The sequence below is a fragment of the Macrobrachium rosenbergii genome, chromosome 41 (assembly GCF_040412425.1).
Source record: "Macrobrachium rosenbergii isolate ZJJX-2024 chromosome 41, ASM4041242v1, whole genome shotgun sequence".
In the NCBI taxonomy this organism is placed as follows: Eukaryota; Metazoa; Arthropoda; class Malacostraca; order Decapoda; family Palaemonidae; genus Macrobrachium; species Macrobrachium rosenbergii.
This window is the reverse complement of record NC_089781.1, coordinates 6,789,397-6,812,209: the sequence shown is the minus strand read 5'-3', so window position 1 is coordinate 6,812,209 and position 22,813 is coordinate 6,789,397. Positions and strand designations below refer to the sequence as shown.

At 35.6% G+C, this 22,813-nt stretch overlaps 1 protein-coding gene across 1 annotated transcript in view; it reads right to left on the bottom strand.

Moving 5' to 3' along the window:
* Nucleotides 1-7,074: 7,074 nt before the first annotated feature.
* Nucleotides 7,075-22,813, bottom strand: part of LOC136826593 (homeobox protein six1-like) — a 161,865-nt gene continuing 146,126 nt past the window's right edge. The window contains exons 2-3 of the mRNA XM_067083825.1: nt 10,507-10,648; nt 7,075-8,303 (exon numbers count right to left, since the gene is read on the bottom strand). Coding sequence (XP_066939926.1) covers nt 8,034-8,303; nt 10,507-10,648 — 412 coding nt within the window. The 3' untranslated portion in view covers nt 7,075-8,033. The remainder of the gene's footprint in view (nt 8,304-10,506; nt 10,649-22,813) is intronic.

Here is a 22,813-nt window from a genome sequence, read left to right as displayed (position 1 = left end):
TTGTATTTATTCCTGTCCAGGGGTCGGGAGTCTTTATTATTTGTTTTTGTATTTATTCCTGTCCATGGGTCGGAAGTCTTTATTATTTGCTTTTGTATTTATTCCTGTCCATGGGTCAGGAGTCTTCATTATTTGTTTATGCATTTATTCCTGTCCATGGGTCGGAAGTCTTTATGTTTATGCATTTATTCTTGTTTTTGTATTTATTCTTGTTCAGGGGTCGGAAGTCTTTATTATTTGTTTTTGTATTTGTTCCTGTCCGGGGGTCAGTAGTCTTTATTATTTGTTTATGCATTTATTCCTGTCCATGGGTCGGAAGTCTTTATTATTTGTTTTTGTATTTATTACTGTCCAGGGGTCGGAAATCTTTATTATTTGTTTATGCATTTATTCCTGTCCAGGGGTCGGAAGTCTTTATTATTTGTTTTTGTATTTATTCCTGTCCAGGGGTCGGAAATCTTTATTATTTGTTTATGCATTTATTCCTGTCCATGGGTCGGAAGTCTTTATTATTTGCTTTTGTATTTATTCTTGTATTATTTGCTTTTGTATTTATTCTTGTCCAGGGGTCGGAAATCTTTATTATTTGTTTATGCATTTATTCCTGTCCATGGGTCAGAAGTCTTTATTATTTGCTTTGTATTTATTCCTGTCCAGGGGTCGGGAGTCTTTATTATTTGTTTTTGTATTTATTTCTGTCCATGGGTCGGAAGCCTTTATTACTTGTTTTTGTATTTATTCTTGTTCAGGGGTCGGAAGTCTTTATTATTTGTTTATGCATTCATTCCTGGCCAGGGGTCGGAAGTCTTTATTATTTGTTTATGCATTTATTCCTGTGCATGGGTCGGAAGTCTTTATTATTTGTTTTTGTATTTATTACTGTCCAGGGGTCGGAAGTCTTTGTTAGTTGTTTATGCATTTATTCCTGTCCATGGGTCGGAAATCTTTATTATTTGTTTATGCATTTATTCCTGTCCATGGGTCGGAAATCTTTATTATTTGTTTATGCATTTATTCCTGTCCATGGGTCGGAAGTCTTTATTATTTGTTTTTGTATTTGTTCCTGTCCGGGGGTCAGTAGTCTTTATTATTTGTTTTTGTATTATTCCTGTCCATGGGTCGGAAGTCTTTATTATTTGTTTATGCATTTATTCCTGTCCAGGGTCAGAAGTCTTTTTTATTCGTTTATGCATTTATTCCTGTCCAGGAGTCAGTATTCTTTATTATTTGTTTATGCATTTATTCCTGTCCAGGAGTCAGTAGTCTTTATTATTTGTTTATGCATTTATTCCTGTCCAGTAGTCTTTAGTTATTTGTTTTTGTATTATTCAGTATTCTTTTATTATTTGTTTATGCATTTATTCCTGTCCAGGAGTCAGTCTTTTTTTTTTTATGCATTTATTCCTGTTTTTGTTTATGCATTTATTCGTGTCCAGGAGTCAGTAGTCTTTATTATTTGTTTATGCATTTATTCCTGTCCAGGGGTCGGAAGCCTTTATTATTTCTTTATGCATTTATTCTTGTCCAGGGTCCAGTAGTCTTCCCCGCTCTTTTTTGACATTTGCACATAGAGAAGTATATTGCAGTGCTAGTGTTTTCTAACCCTAGGTGCATGACTGAAAACGTATGGACCCTTACTTTGGCCATTGAAAATCATAAATAACAGAAGGATAAACTTCTGAGTAAAAGAATGGCTGAAGTCTGTGTTTCGTATACCGGAAACCTTTGTTCAGGTTAGGTAAAACAGTCTTTAAGTGCCCGCCCGATACACCGTCACTGTATATACAGATACATTTGCGTAGAGCGATGGCTCAATACAGTGCAGAATCTTTTGAAAGTTCTTTTCTCGAACTGCTTTAGTTTTTTTGCATTTTGATTTTTGTCTTGACGCTCTTTACTGACTTTCATTATGGCCAATGGATATATCAGGATGTTGTTTTGCGTTATGTGTTTATTTAATTTTTATTTATTACCTTTTATTTAAATGTCCAATTTACTCTACTGTGCTAAGTAAGCAGGAATACTGTTTCATGAGCAGGTAGGTATGATATGTTGCCCTTTCTGTATACATGTATACATATACACATATATATTATTGTGTGTATGTATGTATGTATGTATGTATGTATGTATAATGATTGTCAGTTGTGGCTATTGAAGTGTAATAAGGTAAGATATCTCTTGTCCTATTTTTTTTATTTTATTTTTTTTTTTTGAAAATTGCAGGGGAATATTGCCGTTGCCATTCCTTATCCCCTGTTAACTGTTTCCTTGCGTTTTTTATTATACTAATTATGATTTTCTAAAACTTTGGTTTTTTCTTAGTTATTTCGGTATCTATTTTTTCTTTTCAATTCTTTTGACTTTTCACGGTTTGGGTTAGAATTTTCTCATATAAATGACCTCATTGCGCTCCTAGAGTTGAGTTCTGTCCCATGTACTACTGGACAGAAAATGATCCGAGTTTCACTTTGGACTTACATTCGTCAAGTTTTTGTTTCACTTCCGGAAGCATTTAGTACATAATACGTACACCGTAATCCCATTGATCTGTTGGGTATTTTTTGTTATAATTAAAGCCAATGTGGCTGGCAGCCAAAATTCCTGGTCTAGAAGAAAACAAGAATTTCATCATTTGATTTGTCATAAATGAATTAGGATTTTTTTAATTTTCATCTTGTTAACGTATTAAATGGCTTGAATTACGAAAGTTTGCTATCATTTAAATTATTTTTTTATTCACTCGCATGTTTTCCTTTTTGGTCACCCCAGAGGTAATATAAAAATCAGCCTTTATTTTCGTAAAATTTCCGGTGATAATCTTTTAATGGTTAAATTCCTTACAAATACTGTCTAATTAATGTTGAAGATGAGACATTTAATTACCATTCTCTATTCTTCTCAGCACTCTTCCATTCAAAAAAGTATGTAACTTATGACTGTATTTAGGCTCATTTTAAGGTTAAGAAAAGAGACGTTTTGTATTAATTATGATCTTTATTAACATTTATGAGCAAGAGATTTTTTTTTGTTTTGCATGAAAGCTGAAGCAGAGAGACATCACAAAGTACTATTTACATTCCTCCTCAGTTATCAGTAAATATATATATATACAATTAGTCGATCAAATTACAATAGTTATATCAGAGAGAGAGAGAGAGAGAGAGAGAGAGAGAGAGAGAGAGAGAGAGAGAGAGAGAGGTACAAAACCATTTTTTCTATATCATTCAACTAGAAAGATCATACGTCCAATTTTCTCCGTCAGTGGCGACTGAGGCCAAACTCCACCTTCATTAAGTAACAGATTAAAAAAAAAAAAAAGGAAATATACATTTCACTTCATAAATAATCAAAAGGGAAGAAAGAAATGGAAGAAGGCGACGAAGAAGAAAAGTAATAAAATGTGCCAATGGGGAATTAGAGAGCTTATGAAGCCCTCTCCCTATACAAACAAGTGAAGTGGGTGGGGTTTTTCGTGACGTCACTGGCGTAAACAAACGACCCGGCCGCAAACAACGGAATAAAATGTTTTCTGTTTACGACGAACTAAAGGGTTCTGTTTGCTTGGGTAAGTTGTCGGCGCTAAATGTACGGGCTGTTTTTTTTTAATATTTAAACATTTAGGCGTGCAATGTTCTTACATGTATCGTTTATCAGAGAACAAAAGGGAAGATAACGTAATTATTTTCGAAATAAATTTGATGGATATGATAGTAACGTGAAACTTTCTATTTCTGAGCTTTCTCTGATGCAATCGGAACATGTGCGTGCGTAGTCTCACTCACATTTGCAAACACTTTCTCACACACACACACACACACACACACACACACACACACACACACACACTAATATATATATATATATATATATATATATATATATATATATATATATATATATATATATATATATATATATATATATATAATATATATGATGTATAATGTGTGTGTGTGTGTGTGTTTGTGTGTAGATACTTATTATTATTCTTGTCAATGTATAGTTGCCTGCTGAAACCCCTTAGTTCAGTAGTTAAGTACATAAATCAGAGCAGCTTTGCATTTGTTTACATCAGTGACTTCAGGAAGAAAGTCCACTCTTAAAAAACTGCTAAGTAGATTTTTCTCTCATGTATTAACAAAAAAAAACATTGTACTAAAGGTCTCATTTCATACACGATTTGTACAAATAAAGAAGGAAGTCGGAAAACATCAAGTGCTTTTCATGTTTTATTCGGAGACCTACGTAGGAAAGGCTTTTATTTTATCGGTTTCAGTTATCTCTTCTTTTTCAAATTGTTGCAATTTGTACAGATCGAAGTACAAAAAAAATAAGGAAAAATGAAAACAAAATTCATCGGAACATTTCGTCTTCAGAACAGCTGAATTTCATGAGCTTGTAAGTGTCATCCAGGATTATGAATTTAATATGGCTCGCCATATTTCATATTTGCAGCAAACGATTCTGCCAGAAGTAACTTGAATTTTCCTGACAGTAATATAATGAGATTCTATCTGGAAGCTGCTTTGCATACCCACCTTCGAGAAAAATATAGTGTTATCATGGCTTTCCAGTAAACTATCAGGTCTTTGTTATGCAATATTTGTGCAGTAATCTGAGACTTCGTATATACAAAAAATATTGGAAATAATAACAGCACAATTACACTCACACATTAGGCATTCAAAAACTTTATTCTTCAGACATCTACGCCAGAGATGTAACTGTCAAGTTACTCACCGGAATATTTATGCATTCATGTAATGAATTTTCCCCTTAGACAGGAATCAGTTTGGCTTCCATTGTTTTACAGAGACAAAACAGAATAACTGTACAAAAGTTTTGTTTCCATTTTTTTTTGCACAAAGTCTACCGTAATCCATAAAACGGACAGAGTGGAAAAGGAACGTCTTGACGAAATTTGCCAGAACGGAAAACTGTTATTTCCCCAAAGAAGTTTCTGTGACACATATCACAAACAAGAAAAATTGTTGATTATTTTATTAGTCTGAAATCTTTATCTAGTCTTCTCCAGAAAGGAATATAAACTATAGTCGATGGGTTGAAGCTCAATAGTCCCCTCAGTTTCTTTTACGAAACTTTCAGTAAATTCAAAGGCGCCTGTTGCGAACTATCAAGAGGAAACTGCCACGTTCCAAACAACTTTTCAACTAGGAAGGCCCCCTGGCAGATTTCTGTTGATGCAGTTGCAGACGCGCAAGAAAGTGGTGCCCTGCGCTAGAAAAAATATAATACAAGTTCGGTCAAGTAAAAGAAACAAAGAAAACTTATCAAGTCTAACCCTTAAGGATCCCAGAAAAGCGTTTAGTTTTGTTACCCTTGAGAATGTGTTGGGATCTTTAAGTGTAAACAACCATTTTGCTGTGGTTGACTCTCACGCATTCCATCGTTACGGCTTTTGGCGATTTGCGTTTTCTCTGATCATTCCATTCCATATAATGCAACGTGCCCTTCATACCAACGAGTATGGAAGGTTATAGGGAGAGTTAAATCGTTATATACTTGTAGGTCGCTCCTAAACGCGTTTCTGTTCTTAGTCGTTTGTTTTTTTCCTCAAAACTACAGAACTGAATTCTGTTCCTAACATCCGTCTGCTCTGGCAGAGCCACTTCTTGGTATTTTTACAGCTTATTATTTCTATAGCAATACTTGAAATAGACTAATATCCCTATCATAGGCAGTTTCTACCTTACAAAGTGCACCCTTCTATACAAAAAAAAAAAAAGATCATCCCATGAAGGCCTATACAAATACCTCCCGAAGAAGGCAAAGAAGAAGATTTCCACTCTCTTGTGCTCCGTCGTAGAGAAGGACAGAGAAAGAGAATGATCCAGGGACTCGTAAGCTAGCCTAGGATTAGGTTCCTTAATCATCTTTTACAAAGAACTCCGCGGGGCCAATCACAGGCTAGCTTGGCACTCGCAAATGCAGAAGTCCTGGGGTTTCCATGGTAACCACAACGCGAGCCCTTTGCGCTGCTAAGCTTAGCCCAGCTAAGGCGCTAAAGTCCCTTTACTGCGTTGCTATGTAACTGTACAAGTTTATCCTGACATCAACCCTATACAGAAATTAGGGCTGTGGAGTGCACAAAAAAAAAAACGGCATATTAAGGAGAAGAAGAAAAATTAGAAGTTATCTACAGCCCAGGAATTTCCTATGTAAATTTACCTGCATGAATATGAACTACATTCAGTCTGCGTCATTTCCGAACAGAAAAACTTGTTTAAAATTCTGTAAAATTCCTGGTTGAAGGACTAAGACAACACGACTAGGTCTGGACACCGCTAGAAAGCTACCTCCCCATTTGCTCTGGAAAGTACAAGTAGCCCGAGGAGAAAGAAATATGGAGAAATCGATGCATCCTCAAAGAAGGATGCTCCAAATAATAGTCAGAAATTGACAGGCGTGAAGACCCAATTTCACGAATGAAAAAGAAAATGTTATGTGTAGATCAAAACTTTTTACTTTTATCTGCTCATTTGACGTTTCTGTGTATTATTTTGTCTTATTTGTGGGAGACTGCAGAACGGGGTTGGGGGCTATTAGGGGGTGGAAGAAAGGGGGACCTGAAGTATTACATATCACTGGGGCTACGGACGAAGTTTATGAGACAAGGTCCATCTTGTGCTGTCATTTGATGCGTCTTCCAGAATCATCCTGTTTAATAAAAGGGAAAGACCAAAAACTCAGACGCTATACAAAAATATCATTAGTACTGTATTCACATTTCGGATGGGACAAAGTAATGCTTGCCCATGTGTCTGTATATATCTTGTAGTTACTTAAGTAATTATCATTCCCTGTCAACAGTTTAGGTAGCGGCCCCAGTAAACGTAACTGAAGACTTTGATGTGTCTGAACTATGATGGGAAATCCTTGGGAAGAAAAAGTCATTGGAGTAAGAAATTCTCAGAGAGAGAGAGAGAGAGAGAGAGAGAGAGAGAGAGAGAGAGAGAGAGAGAGAGAGAGAGAGCTTTCTACTTGGAGCGTAAAGAGCTTTCATTGTGACGGGCATAGATGATAGTATGGGGTCAGTACTATTTGTGTTTATTGTTTTTAAAAGACTTATGAATAACGTCCCAGTAACTTTGTCACACACCGAATATGTTAGAAAGTCTCTTGTCGGGTGTTTCCTAATATACAATATTTATTTTCTTTTCACAAACCTTTGTATAAATAAATAACCTACACCATCAAGAAACAAATTACAAAACAGAAATCGATTGGCCTAACATTGAGAAACTCTTAAAATCTTTTTTTATCACAAGATAGCGGTTTGTAGACGCTAGCCACTTAGGGCTAGTACAACAACCACCACAATTAAAAATTATAATAAAAAACAATGCTCCAGCTTCGGCGGGACATTCATTTTTCTCCCCAAAAGTTATCCGCCGAAGGGCTTCTGGTACCCTCTGAGGGGGGTTTGGATGCGCCACAGCCTCTGTGCTTTGAGAGACGACGTCATCGCCAACATCATGTTTCACATGGGCGCCCTGCAATAGAACCTGATCATAAGGGCGCTTCCAGGTTCGCTTCCAGATGTGCTTCTGGAAAGACGTCCAGCATCTTCATGGTTATCCTCGTGGGGCCGTCGTCCACTTCATATCACTGGGTTTCGAAATCCCTGTGAAACAAGGGGTAGTGGAGGATGGGTTCTTCTTCTTCTTCTTCGTAGGTTTTTCAAGCATCTGGAATAAGGGCTCTGGAAGGAGGTGGGGGTTTATGGATGTAGAACAGACTCCTGGAGTCTCACGATATCCGTGGCTTTTCAAGAGTGATGTATGAATATATAAAACGAGATTTCAGTAAGTGTATCTGTGTTCAGCTGATACTCCTTCTCCTCCTCCTACTCCTCCATCTCCTCCTACCAATCCTCCACCATTTCTTGTTGTTCCTCCTCCAAAGACAGACTCCTCAAAACCCCCTGGGCGTGTGGTAGTGGCGGTGGCGGCGGCGTTGTAGCTAGAGTCACCCCCAGGGTAGGGGTGGTACCTCTATAAACCGCTGTGTCACAAAGTGTGGTAATCGTGAAGGATGTCGTGGTGTGTGTGGGGTGCCATGTGCGCTGCGCCCGTGTGGTGATCGTTGGGGACAGTTGTCGCTGTGTGTCTTGCCGCGACGGCCGCCGCTGCCGCTAGACTCAACTGCGTCTGGTAGGCGGCTGCAATGGCCGAGGCCGAGCTGACAGAGGCTGGGACGGGAGCCACCGACGACATTCCGTTCGCTCCGGCGCTCACTTTACTCAACTCGCTATAAAGGTCTGTGTGGCCGACGGAGTCCTGTGGGGAAGGAAGGAAGGAAAGAGTCGTTAGTGAAATCTCGGGGCGTTTCATTCATAAATGATTTCACTGTTTCGTCAATCAAAACTGCATCCTGTATTTGAAAATGCTACGTACACGTGTAGGTCCATCAATTTTTTGCATAGTTGTCTAAATTATATATATATATATATATATATATATATATATATATATATATATATATATATATATATATATATATATATATAATATATATATATATATATATATATATATATATATATATATATATATATATATATATATATATATATATATATATATATATATATATATATATATATATATATATATATATATATATATATATATATATATATACTGTATATATTTAAAACATATATATATATATATGTATATATACATATATATATATATATATATATATATATATATATATATTTATATAATATAAATAAATAAATTTAGACAACTATGCAGGAAATTATATTTGTATATATTTATATAATATATACACACACATGGTATTTAAATTAACACGTGTAGGTACATTAATTTTCTGTATGGCTGTCAAAATTGTGTTTATTAGCAAAAAAAAAAAAATATATATATATATATATATGCTAATAAACGGAATTTGGACAGTCATACAGAAAATTAATGTACCTACACGTGTTAATTTAAGAACCGTGTATAAATACATGATACAGTTAACTGATGAAACAGACTTATTTTATTTAATGTTATTAATAAAATGACATCCCTCATAAAAATTTCTCTTTGATGTACCTAATCGACAAACCATCGTTTTCCGCCACTCACTACTCTTGAATGTTAAGACCTGTCACATTTACACACTAGTGTTGATTATTCTTTGCCAGGTTTATGCCATTCTAAATCACCTTTATTTTTTTCAAAGAGCTTTTGTGGTTATTTTGTTAATGGATGTAGTTGTCCCATTTTTTTTTGGGTGGGTGGGGGGGATTGTTGCATTCAGTTCTAATTATTTTCGAAGGTTTTCCTCCTTCATCGTTTAAAAAATTCCGTTTTGCTATGAATTATAAGGAATTCTGTTTACGTTCCGTAATCTTAATATCTTCTTGACTGAATAAATGTAAAAACTTAACGCTTATATTTTTTTCATTTACATTATTCTCTTAGATGTTTTAAAATTATTCAGGTTATTTTCTTCTATTCGTTGGTGTTTTTAGCATTCACAATTTTTGCCTTTCATTTGTTTACATTTCTGTAGTTTGTTGCGCTATGACTAACGAATAATCATCGTGCAATGAAAATTGTTTTTATACAGCAAGTCCTCTATATTTTACAATCTTTTATTTTTTGAACTAATGAGCACCAACTTGAATAAATTATTTGATTCTTCTGTTCGTAATATATTTGTTTTCTAAGAAGCTGTTCTCTTTATTCCTCAAATATTTTACTCAGATACTTTTATTAGGAGTATTTACCTTCCGTTCGTTTGTCTCATGATTTTAGGAATGAATTTAACCAAATGAAATTAGGAGAATACGTTTGAAACTTTGTGCAAAGGAAAATTTCTCATTGATTCTCAGGTATTCTAACGTTTATCAAGTCATTTTTTTTCTAAATTTTATCTGATTATCAATCACTGCAGGGTTTATCTTCTGCCTGTACATTATAACAGGTGAAATAATAATATCTTAGTGCATCTTTTGCTGTTCAAAGGAGTGGAATATAAATTAAGGTTTGTAATTTACCTGCACAACTAAGCGGGGTCAGAATTGTACAGTGTGCCATGTCACAAGTATAAGGAATGTCTGTACTTTATTTTGCAATTTGAAAGATAGAAAGGTGGTAATTAACATGCATACTGTCACAGGGAAACGCCGTTGCAGTAATAAAACAAACAACTTATAAAAGAAAAAATTGTATTTTACCTGAATCAAGAGACAGTCAAATGAAACCTACTGTACCTGTACAAAGTGACAGACACAAATAAGAGTTGTACCTCGCCTGTACAAAGTAACATCCATACATAAGAATTGTACATCACCTGTACAGTGACAGACACAAGTAAAAATTGTATCACACTCATAAAAAAAGTCAGGTTAAAATTATTGCTGTTACCTGCGTAATGTACCATGTAAAAGGAAAGACTGTACTTTACCTATACAGAGGTAACGGGTGAAAGTGAGGAGTTTACCTGGATGTATCTTACCTGTACTATGTGACTGTTGACGTTGGGAAGCGGCGAGTCGAGGGACGAGAGGGAAGGTTTCACTTCATCTAGAGATTCGGAGCCACTGTCCAGGTGCGTCGAACCGCCTGCGGGGGCGCCGCCCGTGGGCGTCTTGCCGTCTCTGCGGAAGAAAACAGAAAAGGGGCGTCGTTAACAACTGGATAATCTATCGGTGGGTTTTTATTTGAGGTTTCTTAAGCCTAGGAGTGGTTTTTTTTTGGGGGGGGGGTGGCCAATGTTAACGATTTTTAAATATGATTAAAATTTAGATGAGAAATAGAGTTTTTTTTTAGTAATAAGTTTATATTACGATTGTAAAGATGATTGTGGTGATTCTCTTTATGGTGGGGGTGGTTACATATTTGGTGACGGGTAGATGAAATCTTTCCAGTTTTCAAAATATTTCTATTATTTTTATTTATTTGTTATTAATATTATTATTGCTAACTTCTGAGAATACTGTCTCCTGTGATAGGAAATGGAGAATCGGATCTCTCCATACATGGACAACAAAGTCTTTGATGATTCCATATTATTATTATTATTATTATTATTATTATTATTATTATTATTATTATTATTATTATTATTATTATTATTATTATTATTGTCGTTTTGTTGTTGTTGTTATTGTTGTTGCTGTTGTTGTTGTTACGTTTCATTTGTACAATAGCAAATCCCCCTAAAATGATTCTGTTGTACCTTGCGTTTCGTGCCAGAGACCAGAAAAATGTAGTAAATATAACCTGGGAGTAAACCTGAACAAATAAAGCCCTCGTTTTTGTACAACAAACCAGCACAAGAAGGGCGGAAGTTCATTACACGCTCTTTCCCTTGAACAAACAACTGTTTTGTTATAGGGTCAAAGCCAGGTCAAACAAGGAAGACGGCCTAGGGAAGGGCGAAGGGGAGGGAATTGGGTAGAGGTAACTTGTCTTGTAAATAGTACTAGCTGTATCTTTCTTGTGGTCAATACTGATACTTGTTCACGCAATGTTTAGTTATTTCAGCTGGTATATAATTTTAAATATACCCCGGAACCCCTGGCGTGATTCATACTTAGAAACACGTGTATCATGTATTCATAATTTTTGGAGCCACACGTAGATCGTTTTCCTTAATAAACTATTATGAGAGCATGATGTATTTAGCTTTCATTCCCTCATTTCTCCATTGTCAGTGAATGTTCCCTATTAAATTGGTAAACGTATTCTATCTGTCAAATATATTTTTAAATTTCCATTTTCATTAACAGATAGTGTCAGGAAATCCTTATCGACTTCCGGTGTCCCAATTCATGCGCCTTATCTTGTCTCGCTCCGAGATAAGAGTTTTATTTCGAGTCCAAAGACGGGGCAAATGATTCGCACTGAAGCTGGCTGTTATCTTGTGAATTTATGCCATCCGGCAAAAACAGGTTCCGAATTCATTCGCGACGTTAATAGATTAGTTGATGTGTGGATAGTTTCAGGTACAAGAATAAAAACCGCATAAATACATTAGTATTATGGATGTGCTTTATCTCTGGTTAATGGTTCCTGAATCTTTGTGCCTTGGGTTGTGTGAATGTGTATATGTAAATATTAAGCGGAAAATGAGATCTTTCCTAGATTTTCTCGGTCGTTATCTAGGGCTAATATTTTTTGGGGGTCATTATCTTTATAATATTTACAGTCTTTTATTTATGTTTTTACGGTAATCCTCAATGGGCTTGTAAAAAACACGCTGCAAAGGTGGATACATACCGAGTTAAAACCCTTGGGGGTCACTGTCCATGAAAAATCCGGAAAATGTTAATAGATAAAAATTGACAAATACTTAGAAATATTGTATGAGAGAGAGAGAGAGATATAGAAAACACTGAAGAACAGTCTCTCTCTCTCTCTCTCTCTCTCTCTCTCTCTCTTTCTCTCTCTCTGCAAAACAGCGACCCAAAACTAGAAGTAGCTGGTTCAGAGTGTCATTTGATATTCGGCGCGTTCGCATATTTTCTTTTCTTTCCACATCGCTGGTTGGATGTTGTGTTGTTGAAATTCGTCGTACTTCGCTCACTGTTCTGCTCGGCTTTATTAATTTTCCTACATGTTACTGATGAATAAAACTGCTTCTCTCGTTAAGAGCACGAAGTCGGTAGACGTCTACCTTAGACTTTTTGTCAGTCAAGAAAGATGTCAGTGGCTTCTCGAACTGAATTTTCAGGGAACTTCGCTAAAGGAAAAATTATTTCCGTGTTTATATTTTTTCCTTTTCTTTGTAGAAATTAAGATCTTTTGCATTTTTTTAAGTAAGTAGTCTCGTGGCTGCCACGAGCATAAGAGGTGAAAATAATTTTACTGAACTTTCTTCATAGAATACTTGGATATTAAAAAAACTGTTAAATAATTCTTAAATAAGTTTTTTTATAAAAACAAACAGATATATGGGGATTGAACACATTAATGCATAAACAGGTTATCAGAATGAATGAACACTCAATTAAATGAAACCAAAATTATGCTGTCACATTTTTTACTCTCGACTTAACGATATACTGCTTGCACGCTTATGCGAAAGCCACATTTTTACTCTACTTAACAACATGCAGTGTACACGGACACTAAATTAAACGCATACACAGCCACAGGAACTGTTCCCGCAGTATGGCCGATATTTGTCCCTGTATGAAAAGAAAAAGCTGTGTTTACGTATCGAGGCATCTCGTGTTTACTCTTCCTGGGTTCGATTTGTTTGTAGCAGAGCGCGCAGTCCACACCGTCGCAGAAAGGAATGGGAAAAAATTGGTCTCTAATCGAACATTTGCATATACATAACGATGCTCCATACACACGCATGCGAAGTTGTTTACATCCGTACTCCCCGGAAAACACTTAACACACACACACACATGCGTATATACACATACACAAACGCACACACGTACTCAGCAAAGTATTAGGTTACGCTCGTGAAAGGGTCGGAGTTAGGAGTATGTATAGAGTCGGGGGATGTGGTGGTGGTGGTGGTGGCAGGGTATTTCCTGTGGAGGGGGTGGGCAGGTAAGCTGGGAGGCTTGCAGTGTTACCAATCTGGTCAGAAACCTTCGATATACAAATTCATAATTTCTTTATGGTGGTTTTACACGAAGAGAAACATTCTACTGTTGCGTAATGGGATGAAAGCAGACACGACTGTGTAATGCTGGGATCATTTAGCTGCCATTGGGGAGAGTTAATCGAGTCGGATACAAATCCGTTTGTAAAATTTGTAGAAAATAAATGTTCAAGACAGTATTCGAGAGGTGCTCCCCATTCTATGTTTAAAAAAATTATATACAGTTTAAAAAAATATTATATACAGTATATATTTATATTTATATAATATATATATATATATATATATATATATATATATATATATATATATATATATATATATCATATCTCACAAACGGTCAATGTCTTGCTGAATTTATTTTCTTACAAATATTCGCAAAAATAGGCCCCGCCTCCCCTCTCTCTCTCTCTCTCTCTCTCTCTCTCTCTCTCTCTCTCTCTCTCTCACAGATAACTTGCTGCATTTGAACGAGAGTAACTGCTAAATTCAGATAAATGATTGAGTGATAATAATTGCTGTCCATCAAATGAGATTTGTATTTACCACGATTACGGGATCTCTAAGTTCCTTTTCATAACATTGCCCAAAAGAATGGAGGAACTCGAATTATTCTCCACACTTCGTTCTAATTTTTATTCGTCCCCTCCATGTAGGATTCCCGCTTCCCCCCCAACCCCGCTTAAGACACCCCCCCATTCTCCCCCTTAGATTCCCTCCTCTTGAAGCGGACCCTCCCCAACCTCTCCCTTTTCTTTCCCTTGATGTCTTTTCTTTATTTCCTTTTCTTCGCCTTCCTACCGATGTACGGGCCAGACTAAAGACCCTCTCAGAAAGGGCAAATGGTGATTGCCCTTTTAATGGCGCCGCCCAGGAGGCTCTCTGATGACGATTCGGGAGGGAAAGAGGAGGAGGAGGAGGAGGAGGAGGAGGAGGCTTCTGCGTATGCTGCGATTGCGATACGGCAATTGGGGGTACGAGATTGGAGAAAAGAAGTGGGTATGTTAGGGGAAAAGGAAGGGGGTGCAATCGGAGGAAGAGGAATGGGATAGAAGAAAGAATTAAGAGCTGTTCTATGAGCAAGAGCCCGTGCTGGCATAACGCCGGCTTAATCGTAAACAACAACAAGAGGAAAGAAGTGGGATGTGATAGGGGGGAGGTGTGATAGGTGAAAGGAAAGGCGACTAGATTCGGTAGGAGGAAGAGAGAGAGAAACAGAAAGAGAGAGAGAGAGAGAGAGAGAGAGAGAGAGAGAGAGAAGGGGGGAGAGGGGCGTTGATTTTGTGTAGACAGAGCCTGGGAGGGAAGGAGGGGTTTTGTGAGTACTCAATTGAGGACACAAGAGGATGGCAATAGGGAAGATGGTAGGAGGAGAGAGGGAGGTAGGGAGAAGGGCGGAGGAATGGTGAGAAAAGGCTAGACTATAATCATACATTTGACGATGCTGATTTTAAAGATGAGGAATCGGAATGTCTTGTTTAGGAAAAGCAGTTGAGCTAGATTTGCTTAATAGCTTTGGAAAATACCGGTTGGCAATAAAGAGGATGATTACAGTGAGATTAACAAAGAGTGGTGGTTCATTGCAAGAATTTTAAGTTTTGTCCGAGACTATTAAACTGTTGTGATTTCCGGGTTTGCAGGAAAGGAAACAAACATAATGATAACGATATCTAGCATGCGTTCATCCAGAAAGAGAAAGAAAGAATATCTGTGTTCATTTACATTGTGGTGTGTTCCCTCGCTTTCTGTCAGTGTTTACAGGCTTTAACTATTTTTTTTATTTATTTTTTTTTAGCTAGATAAGTCAGTAGTTTATCTCTCAGATGTATGCATGGAATATTCATCTTAAAAACGGATAAAAAATTAAAGCTTCAGAAGAAAGTTCCTCATTAAATTAAACATTTAAAAAAATAAAAATATATAAATGTGTCTCTACAACATCGTTTTTAAACGTGTTTTGAAAACAATATTAATCATTATTTGGAGGAACTTTGATAAAGAAATGAAAAAGGGGAATAAAATGACGAAAACGCTACGGCACAATAGGATATGATCAGCTGTTTCATAATCTGATTGACTGATGTGTTAATGTAATCTGACGTCGCATCGATCAATATCATTGACTCCAGTGCGTGAACTGATGTAAACAAGAATATTATTATTATTATTATTATTATTATTATTATTATTATTAATAGTAGTAATAGTAGTAGTAGTAGTATGTAGTAGTAGTTACAAAGATAAGTGAATGTGACGTATTTAGAACAAGAGTCGACTGAATGTCCATTTGGAAAATCATCATGTCCTTTCATGACAGCAGAGGCCAAAGTTATCTAATTCGTCGCTTGTGGAGTTTAGAAATAACCACAACATGAAAGCGAAGAGAACGGAAATGTGCGGGATGACGGAGACATCTGGAAAGCAGATGACAATAGGCATTAGGGAGACACGGTGGATTTAGATATGTGTACACATCAGCACAAATCATACGCGTACATATGGGCAAAATACCAGTTCACTCGGAAGTGCTTTATATGTTCATGAAGGCGTGATCAACTATATATATATATATATATATATATATATATATATATATATATATATATATATATATATATATATATATATATATATATATATATGTATGTATGTATATATGTACATATATACACATATATAGATATGTATATATTCATATTTATATTTGTGTGTGTTTATCCTAGCGAAAGAAATGTTACGTTCTTTTCCTAGAGAGAATGAGAGAGAATATAATTTTTCCTCGTAGATTTTTTTACTCTCTTTTTCTCTTTGAAATAAAAAATGAGTCAAAAATCCTTCCAGGCAACTTTAAGGACGGGTCCAGTAGGTCTCAAACAGGTTGTAACACGGCCGTAGATTTCAGTCTATAAATTCGATGCAAACTTTTATTAATCTACTGAAAGGATTTGTATATATATATATATATATATATATATATATATATATATATATATATATATATATATATATATATATATAATATACAAAGGAGTAATATTAATTGTGCGTCGTGCAGACCATGTATACATTTGTGTGCGTCGTGCAGACCATGTATACATTTGTGTGCGTCGTGCAGACCATGTATATATTTGTGTGCGTCGTGCAGACCATGTATACATTTGTAAACCGATAGGAAATCTTGCCAGGGGAACATTTATTAAACTGTATCACATGGAAAATTTGTAGTATTGCTCAAGATAATTATATAAGTCAGTCTTTGAACACAGCGTGGCCTCTAGCGATCAGCTGGCGACTTGTGTACTGAGTTCCCGCCTTGGAAGACACCGGCAAACTAGTTATTCGAGTCAGTTCAAAACGATATAGAAAATCTTCGGTTGCGTTAAGAGAATCACCCTGTCGGAGTTATTAACTTGTAATTGTTGTGTTGACGTGTAAGTGGAGTTTATAACTGAACCAACTTTACACAATGTGGTGCGCAGCAAATTAACCATGACGTCAAGAGCACCTGTTTTAAAACGCTCATGAGCCACCAGTAGCAGCAATGAACAAAGAAATGCGGAGGAATTAAGTTGAATGATTAAATCTCAAGCGAGATAAGTAGCATCTTTATTCATAACCGATGCGGTATGTTCTTTCTCTCCCTCGGCACTCTCTAAAGTGCATTTTCAAGTGGTCACCAAAATAACCGATGTGTCTTTTCCTTTTTTCCTTCCGTAGATCATTTTATTTCCCCGTTTTATCCATCCTATTCATTGTCTGTTTCTTCCCACTTCATCTAAGGTGTCCCGACGATGGTCAGGGTTTATGGCGATGATTTTCTTATCCTTCTGCGTGTAATTCGTCTTGTTTATGGAACTGTACATACGGTAGGATAAACAACCTTATGGTGTTTTGTTCCAGTATTTGACAGGTGTGACAGGTGACGTTGTTTGTAAGTCATCTTCAGCTTCAACTTCAGCGCGCAAAAGAATGGCTTTCGAGGCTTGATCACAACAACAACAATAGTAATAATATTAATAAGTGCTATTCTGCCCAACTGTAATTAACAGATACTTTTTATTATTATTATTATTATTATTATTATTATTATTATTATTATTATTATTATTATTATTATTATTTATACGTCCGATGGCATGAGTCTTAGTTGAGTTTTAATTTGGGTGATGAAAAAGAACTGGAAATCACAGTCCTCATTCTTTCCATGAGAGAGAGAGAGAGAGAGAGAGAGAGAGAGAGAGAGAGAGAGAGTCAACGCCGCCTTTGATATCATATTTCATTCCCGTTGATGTTGGTAAGTTGCCGTCTCCGGCCTCTGGAGGTACTGTTATATTCTGATTGATTCCACAGAAGATCACTGGTCTGTTTTTATTGTCATCACGCACATATCCTTTTCTGCTTCACTCTGTGAGAAATTGTCTCTCTTATTCTCTCACTCTCTCTAATTCTGGATGGGAGAGAGAGAGAGAGAGAGAGAGAGAGAGAGTGCCTTATGTTAATTTTAAGACTGGTTATCTTTAAATTTTTCCTTGCGTTTTTTTAACGCTCGTCTCACACACTAAATTGTAAATTAAATTGTGATTGTTGTTGCAATCATTTTTTTATTATATTCATTTTTTGTTATGATTATCTTAACATAATTGATCGAATTAAATGGTTTTTTATACTAAGGACTCGCTCAGTTGTGACAGCGTTATTACCCATATTTTGATTCTTGTTTAAATAATTTTCCACTAATTTTGTTTGAGTCGGTTGACCTGAGGTCAGTAAGACATTTAAATAGAGGCTTAGATTTTTCTGTAAATCGCCTTGCCACTTTTCCCTCATTTTCATGCTTATGTACTTATATAGATAATTGTTTAATTGTTTATCGATACTGGAATTTAATTTACTTTTGGATTTCACCATAGACATCTTCTCTTGTTTTCGTTCCTCTTTTATCGTAGGAAAAATAAGCTTAATATAATTATGATAATAAAAAAACAATAATAAGAATAATAGTATTTTCTATATCCGTCGCTTAACATGCACCTCATGGATTTATCATTTTATATATATATATATATATATATATATATATATATATATATATATATATATATATATATATATATATACAGTATATATATATATTATATATATTTATATACATAAATATATATGCATTTTATATAATTATTTTATATTTATATGCGCTGTTTTGATTCATCTATTGCTAGAAATTTTTCTGTAACTTTACATATTTTGAATTCAAAACAATTTTATAAATGCCATTTCAATTCTTGTATTTTGTTGATTAATGTTCAGAATTAAAACTAAATATTTTTCTCAATTCACAGCGCCATGGAAATGGAAAAAAGTACAAATATAATGAAAAGAATACATCGATTCCTGGAAGCTAGGGACCACCACCACCAGCTGGCTTTTGTGTCACAAATGAAAATGTACGTTAAAAGCACCTTTTAAAAACTGCTAACTCGTCTTGTTAACACAAGCCACAAAGTTCGACTCAAAAAGCGCCCTTGTGGTTGAACGACTTAAGATTTAGGAACAGGAAGGGAGAGAGAGAGAAGACAAAAAAAAAAAAAGAATTCTTCCACGTTCTTAATTATTATAGGTTGCTGATGAAGCCCGAGAAAGTTTATAGGTTTAATTGAAGCCTTTTAAGAGGACAGAAAATAGGGGGTCGCTAACTAATTAAAGTATTACGCGGCTAAAGAAGGGATTATTATGTTATCCCGTTCGACAAGGGTCGGTCGTTACAAATTGCCGTCGCTTGCCGAATAAGAGGGGTAAACAACACAGCCTGGGTCTCAGTAATTATTGGCATTAACGGATTATTCACCAATTACTCACATGGAGAGGACCCGTTTCCAGGAGCGCCCTCCCTGTCATCACCCGGACTCAACTTACTCATCAGGTGAATCTACTCGCCTATTTTGCGTTTAGTTATTGAGGTGTTACCCAATGCAGCCAAGTCTCACTGGTGCTGGTAGCCATATGACGCTGTTAAGGAAGAAAATTTGTACTTTGGAAGTATGGGCATGTTTCTCTCTCTCTCTCTCTCTCTCTCTCTCTCTCTCTCTCTCTCTCTCTCTCTCTCTCTGATTATGACTTTCTTAATATATTACGAAATTTTACCAGGGCGAATTAAACCTATTTGGGAATTCTGGAGTTGTCTGTACATTTCTTGACATTTCTTAGGAGATACTTGACATTATTGTTTGAATGGAAGCTGTCGATTTTTAGTGACACATCATGAAAACAAAATTTTATTTTCTTGACTAGCTGGTTCGTATTGAAAAGTGTCGTATATACTGTTGTCGGAGTTCATTAGTTATTTTCTAGTAAACACACTTTATTTCATTTGTAAGTAAAATTAGTTTTGTTTATTTTTCTGTTTACGATATAAATGAAATTGATCAGCATCACAGATGTACAACAAATCCGTTTTAGCTTTCTGAATTGATTTTAAAATAAGTAAACTTCGTTCGTTGAATCTTTCTAATTTGTCGTTAATATACGGACTGCGCATTTGAATTTATATAAGAATAATAGCATTTTCTATGTCCGTCGCTTTTATATGCATATTTATAGCATGATTATGTTTATATGCGCTGTTTTGATTCAACTATTTCTAGAAATTTTCTGTAACTTTTAATATTTTGAATACAAAACAATTTCATAAATGCCATTTCAGTTCTTATATATATATATATGTGTGTGTGTGTGTGTGTGTGTGTGTGTGTGTGTGTGTATGTATGTGTGTATATATATATATATATATATATATATATATATATATATATATATATATATATATATATATATATATATATATATATATATATATATATATATATATATATATATATATATATATATATATATCACTTCACGTTTGTTCTTTCTTGCAATGGTTTACAAGTTTGGAGCATCACCTTTAATTACCTCCTCCTCCTCCTCACCTTTGTTTCCATACCCTTCTCCTTTGTTTTATCTTCCCCACCCTGTTCGCAGGTTGAAGTCGTCATATCGAACGCACAGGTAATTAGCAATGCATCAGGTGTGTGCGTTTGTGTATGTGTGGGAGAAAAACACTGAAATACTTATACACGACTGGGTGACTGACGGTTGTGAGTGTCGGATTGTATTTCACACTGAGGCCAAGTTGCCACCATCTTGGTGCGTGCTTGTTTAGAACCAACCTCACTTGAAAGCAGGTGTTTGGTCACTTATTGTTTCTTCTTTCTGTCCAGTAAAGATGTTGTCTCTAGTCGTATTTTGTCACTTCAAGATTGAGGAGTGTGTTACAAGTATTGCGAGTAATCACTGTCAGTTTGAACCTTCCTTATAAAATGTTCATAGCTACAACGTGCTACAAGCTAGACGATTGCTGGCGATACATTGTAATGTGGTAGAAATAATTCTTTCTCGTCGATAGGATTAAATTGTCAGGAGAACTTGCGTGTCAGTGTTCATCTACTTCACTACAGTGTTCCTGCGTTGTTATATATATATATATATATATATATATATATATATATATATATATATATATATATATATATATATATATATATATATATATTGTCAGTTTTGATTGACAGATGTTCATCAGTAATTTCAAATTATTCTTTCCCTTCACTATTCTTCTCATTTTCACAAATGGGCTTTTCTGTAGGAGATTGCTAAGCAAATAAATGGTGTTCTTTTGCCTGTACCTGATTAACATGTGCACCTATTTGATTAATAATCAAATACTAACTTAGATAACTAAAGCACTATACCGCTCCCATCCGACTCTGCGTTTACCAGTAGGAGATTTTTCCATAAATGGATATATATATATATATATATATATATATATATATATATATATATATATATATATATATATATATATATATATGTGTGTGTGTGTGTGTGTGTGTGTGTGTGTATATATATATATATATATATATATATATATATATATATATATATATATATATATATATATATATATATATATACTGACTGCATTAGATACAGGGAACTACGCAAGAAATGGTTGTATGTAGTAGTAGCCGTCATTTCCTCGGTCAGTAAAGGTCACAATCCGCCTCCTGCATCCGGTACAATCAGCCTTAACGCACGCGGCGGAGCAACTGAAGGGCGAGTAATAATAACCGGATATCAGAAACGAGCTTTTATATATATATTTATAGATATTCTGTGTATACACACACGATACTGCTACTTAGGGCTCCATGCTATTTACTCCTTATTGGAGCTGTATCATCTCTGGCGATCATCATCATCGTGTGGCGATAACTTTGGAGAAACAAACAGCCGAAAGGCCAGCTCTTAATGCTGTCGAATTATAAAACGACTAAGGAGAGAGAGAGAGAGAGAGAGAGAGAGAGAGAGAGAGAGAGAGAGAGAGAGAGAGAGAGAGCAGTTCTCAGTGATGCCGAATTATAAGAAGACTTGGAAAGAGAGAGAGAGAGAGAGAGAGAGAGAGAGAGAGAGAGAGAGAGAGAGAGAGAGAGAGGTTTGGACGACAGGCGAGAAGCGAAAGTCGACAGCCTGTAATGGAAAGCAATTGGACCTCCATTAGATGCTGTCGGAACCCGGCATTATGTTGTTAGTGTTTTTTTATATATAAAATGGTCCGCTGGGGTAGATAAGGCTTATATTTGCTTTCATTAATTAAGTGTCCAAATATACCTTTGGAAAATTAACCGCAAAGAAAACATGCGGTTGTCTATTATAGTTTTAGGGGTTCTGACTAGTTATTTCTTTTATTTTTTATATACTTTTTTTGTCAGGACACTTGGTTAGATTCGGTTTTATTGAATGTGTGCGATCTTGAATTAGAAAAGGAATAAAAATAAGAAAGCCTAGCAACACTAAGAACGTTATATTTGTGCGAAGCGGATGTGACATTTTACAGTTATAAAAAGCTGAAGAGTATTTTGGCAAAATTATTTCCCCATAAATGTCCTGAGCCGAAGCCCACACCCCTCGCCAGACTTGAAACCACGGCGATAACAAACGCAAGTTGATCGATGCAGCAGCAGCAATTCAAGTTGCTTAGTTAAATATGTATTGGGGAAAACTGCCTCGGATGCCCATTAGTGTCCTCTCGTAGAATCCTCCCAAGCGCCGCTCACGGCTGACTTACGGTGACGCTAAAGGCTCGAAATAACAC